Source organism: Populus trichocarpa, chromosome 10 (assembly GCF_000002775.5).
Source record: "Populus trichocarpa isolate Nisqually-1 chromosome 10, P.trichocarpa_v4.1, whole genome shotgun sequence".
In the NCBI taxonomy this organism is placed as follows: domain Eukaryota; kingdom Viridiplantae; phylum Streptophyta; class Magnoliopsida; order Malpighiales; family Salicaceae; genus Populus; species Populus trichocarpa.
In genome coordinates this window covers 6,909,231-6,913,748 of record NC_037294.2, presented here as the reverse complement: position 1 = coordinate 6,913,748, position 4,518 = coordinate 6,909,231, and the positions used below count along the sequence as shown (strand labels likewise).

General features: G+C 33.2%; 1 protein-coding gene across 1 annotated transcript; it reads right to left on the bottom strand.

The window, feature by feature from the left end:
- Positions 1-1,849: 1,849 nt before the first annotated feature.
- LOC7460789 (transcription factor MYB1R1-like) lies at positions 1,850-4,125 on the bottom strand. The gene is made up of 4 exons (XM_052456680.1): positions 3,442-4,125; positions 3,062-3,270; positions 2,260-2,839; positions 1,850-2,053 (listed from the first exon to the last, which is right to left on the bottom strand). The coding sequence occupies exons 1-3, from the start codon at positions 3,719-3,721 to the stop codon at positions 2,393-2,395; spliced, it is 936 nt and encodes a 311-aa protein (XP_052312640.1). The 5' UTR covers positions 3,722-4,125; the 3' UTR covers positions 1,850-2,053; positions 2,260-2,392.
- Positions 4,126-4,518: the final 393 nt, after the last annotated feature.

The window sequence follows — 4,518 nt, the reverse complement described above, 5'->3', positions numbered from 1 at the left end:
AAACTTTGTTCTCATGCATCCATGCTTCAACATTGTCACTAGTCTTGGGATCGGTAAGAACCCAAGCAACTTCATGTATGTCAAAGACACCAAAGATCCTTTCTTTTATGATTTCAGTTTAAGGGCCAACAACAAACTATTACGGGAGACAAAAGATTTAGAAAGTATAAATGTTGCCTTGCATGCAGGGGTGGCAATTAGAGGTTTTCCTCTTGCTCAACTCAACCTTATGCACGCGAGCCCACTACCCTTTTCTTGTTGGTTACTATCTCATATCAAAGTTCACTATATAAACATTATATGAAGGTCTTATTCTTCCAATGTGAGATAGGAAGTCCTATATATACTCTATGTTTACAAAAAATAAATTGTGTTTTTTCAATGTGGGATAAAAATCTTTTGAAATAGTTTTTATTATTTACAACACTTGTTTGAGCCGGTTTTGTTATTTTCCCTTGATTTTTCTGGATTTATTATTTTATATTGGATTTTATGTTATTTTCCTTATGTTTTTAGGATTCTAATTTTGTTTTCTAGTTTAGATTAATTTGTATAGCTTGTAAAAGACATTGTAACCCTTTTTAGAAGTCAAATTTGGTCATAATAATATTTCATAAATAAAATAAAGTTTTAAGGTTCTTTATGTTTTAATCATGTGTTTGTTTGACATTGCAGTCCAACCGTGTTTTGGAACATTTTTAAATATTTTTAGCTTTAAATTATTATATTTTTATGTATTTGAATTATCTTGATGTGTTAATATCAAAAATAGATTTTTTAAATAATAATAATACATTTCTATTTTCCCAAACAATAGGCTTCGTTTGTTTGACGGAAAGTGATTTTCTGGAAATTATTCTCCAAACTTTCTTGTGTTTGTTTGTCATTAAAAAAGTTGGTCAACGGAAAACACTTTCTAGTCAAAGAAAAATTTAGCTTGGTTTTCAGGAAAGTGTTTTCCTTTTATTTTGGGCGGAAAACACTTTCCGGAAGTTGTGAAAAATTTAGAAATATCATATTATTTGCTGATTATATCAAATTTGGTTCTCAAACTTTTGATTGCTATATATATTTTGTTTTGAATATTTTTTTTTCAATTTCATCCCTTAGAATTTGATTTTTATATTAACTTTAGTCCTCATTTTTATAATTCTTATTTGTTTTTTCCTTATCATTTTTTAATTAAAATTTTTTATCTATCAAATTTAATCCTTATTCTTTTGACTGTTACTTATTTTATTTGAAATAATTTATGAAATGGTAATTATTATTATTATTTTAATTTCTTCATCTTTTAATTTTTTTATTTGTTAGATTTGATCTCTATTATTTTGATTATTATTTATTTTATTTGAGATAATTTATGAAATTATATTTTTTTTCAATTTCATTCTCATTCAACTTTTTAATTTGTAGAATTTGTTCCTCATTATTTTAATAAACTTGAAAAAAATAAAATATTAATAAGTTATTTTTCAACTTATTTTTAACAACATAACCAAATATTGAAAAGTGTTTTCTAATTACTTTATATTATACTATCAAATATCAAAAAATAATTTATTTTTCTAAAATTTAATTTTCAAAAAAACAATTCAGCAAACAAACTGTAGTTTATACTTTTTGTATTTAGGTGGTCGTTGATGTATTGTTGTGCGTGCACGAGTCAAAGACCCCACGGTAGGAGAGGGCTGCTGAATGAACGATGGCCACAGAATTGTGTCTATAACATGGTTAGCAGCTCTGGCTAGCTATATATTCTAATTGCTGCCATTAGAGGGAATTGTTGTTGCTGTAAAAAAACATCGTATCAGCAGAGAGGCTCAAAATCAAAGCATCAAAGATAAAATGGCCATGGAATATTCATCTTCACATATATTTTTTCCAAGACAGACAACTCAAGAGCTGGCAAAGAGTACTGGGTGCCCTATCATTTCACCACAAAAGGAAGCATACAAAATAAACAAGAGTCCACAAATCTCCCCACAACTTGAAAATGACAACCCATCTTTTTTCTTCAAATCTCTCTCTAACATGTACAAACAAGAATCACCTAGTAATAGCAGAGGCTTCTAGCCAAGCGTCAGAGACAAGGTTTCCTTACCTCTGTCATCTGGATTCAAGCCTCAGTGTGCACACCTGTCATCCCCGTGATGTCTTACCTGCCTACTGGGCTTGCAGGATATTCAGTGGATTCGGGAATTAGTTGTGGTACCCGTAAGTTGGCCCGGACACCCCGGGTTAAAAAAAAAAAATCACCTAGTAGTAGCAGTCCAATATAACCCTAATTATATAACTTCTCTCTTCTAATCAATCCAATATTTTCCAACCTTTACAGGTACCCCCATTAATATAATATCATATAGATTAGGCAAATGTATATACATATTCTTCAAGCAACACTGATGATGCTATCACTACTCGAAATGGCCTGAAATACTGACGAATGTGTCGATGCAGGAGTTGACTGCTCCTCGGACGATGGAGTAGATAGCTTGAGTGATAGAGCTGTTAATTGATCTTTAGGGCCTTTCTGGTTCAAGTTAATATCAGCCAATTTTGAAGATGGAGGGATTGGAATAATTGGTGTTGGACGAAAGAGCTTGGGTGACATTTTATCCACGTTTGTCTGTCCTAATGTCAGCTTCTCCATTGGGTTGTCACCACTGAGAGGTGATGTTACAGGACTAATCACAGGAAAAGTTGACATGGGAAGGCCTTCAGGCCTGTTATTGTTCAAACGCGGCTGTGGCTGTGGCTGTAGCTGTGGCAATGCTAGAGCTGGAGTTTCTTGATGGACTTGATCTTCTTCCATTGATGAACCGCCACTGATCATGAACTGCAATTCCAAATGATAAAAGCAAAGTCTTTTTATTCTCTTTTAAATTGTTGCAGAAAAAGTCCATTCTAATAATAAATAAATAAATAAGGCTATAGATTTGAAGAAGATTTTTGTACAAAGTTAATAAACAAAGAACCAGCTATAAATTAAAATTGGAAATTCTAGCTTGTGATTTAATTTAATTTAATTTAATTTAATTGGATTTTAGATTATGCTTACTGTATCAGTGGTTATATCAAAGAGACTAGATCTTCGTCGTCGGCGATTCTGGTTATTTCTGCGGAGAAAGTACTTTTGAGCATGACTAGCCACCTGCGTAGGGGTGCGAGTCTTGACAAAGTTTCTTGAAATTCCTCTCCAATCCCCTTTCCCTACTTTCTGCAACCCCAACAAGAAAAGCTTGTGCTCTTCCTCAGTCCATGGAACCCCTATTAATCAACACACATCAAACCCAGTTATCACAGATATTTTTTTCTAATCAAATTCCAGAACCAAAAATCTTAAAAAGATGTTTTTTTTTCTTTATATAATTATATATGCATGAAGATCAATCCAGGATGACATCTAGCAGGATGATTAATAAGTATATATGTACGCACCTCTTTTGCGCTCGCGGCTTCTGCCAGAGGCGTGAACAACGTCGTCGGATTCATAACCGGCGGCGACATCGGCGTTGGGTTCCTCATGAGGCTGTTCATACTGGGAGAGATTGATCATGCTAGCACTCTTTCTAAAAGAAGCAGCTCCTTCAGCGACTCTCACCCCAAACAGCATGATACCAGTAGGAGTAACGTTCTGATCTCCACAACACGGACTCTCCCCGCATGTACGCGAGTTGTGGCCGTTGTTTCCGCACTGTGAGCAACTGCGAGACATCATGTTTGACTTCTTCTTCTATTCAGAGACAGAAATATTATAGTAACAATACTAGTTCTATTATTAGTCCATGCAAGAGGCAGGGGAGAGAAAAGAGAGATGAGAGAGGAAATGAAAAATGGCCTGCAATGGAAAATTTGAGGGAAGGCAGCAGGAGGGTGAGGGAGTGGTTGTTGTTTCCAGAGCAAGGAATCGTGGGGTTCTTCTGTATTTAAGAAATCTGTCCTTGCAAAGCGTGGACTTTTTTTATTCACAAAAAGAAAAGAAAAGCTACGGTGCTCTGCTTCCGTAGGTGTTGATAGTCGAGTGTTGTGCTTCTATCAATTGGCAAAAAAAATTTAGATCAAAGAATAATCATGATGAATCTGGCTTAGATGATGTTTCTGACACTTATATATGATCGGTGATTAGCAGGAAGCACGCGTCTGCTCGACCTGTAAATATGTTTTAGGTCAATAGATTTATTGACGTTGTTGACTATTATATCAACGAAGCAACCTCTAAATTTACGTTATCATGACGTATACAGTAATTAGAATTTGTATTTTAAAGTTTTTTTATTTAAAATAATATTCTTTTAATTTTTAAATATTAGTCATTCAAAAACATCCCAAATAAAATTAATTTAAAATAAAAAAATTTCAAAATATTTTAGATATTTCACCACTGCATTAATGAAACCAGCTATCAGCATTGCCATTCAATTCCCCCAGTTTAAATTTTGAAATCAGTAAATAAAAAAAAATTATTCAATATCTCTAAGACCATTCAAATATTTAATTTTAATTAATACGTAAATT

What these genes read in the sequence shown, in the direction of transcription:
- LOC7460789 (XM_052456680.1), bottom strand. Translation starts at nt 3,721, where the DNA reads ATGATGTCTCGCAGTTGCTCACAGTGCGGAAACAACGGCCACAACTCG. An exon ending in AAGCCGCGAGCGCAAAAGAG is followed by an intron (nt 3,271 to 3,441) that starts GTGCGTACATAT and finishes GTTGATTAATAG; the next exon opens with GGGTTCCATGGACTGAGGAA. An exon ending in TTGATATAACCACTGATACA is followed by an intron (nt 2,840 to 3,061) that starts GTAAGCATAATC and finishes TTGGAATTGCAG; the next exon opens with TTCATGATCAGTGGCGGTTC.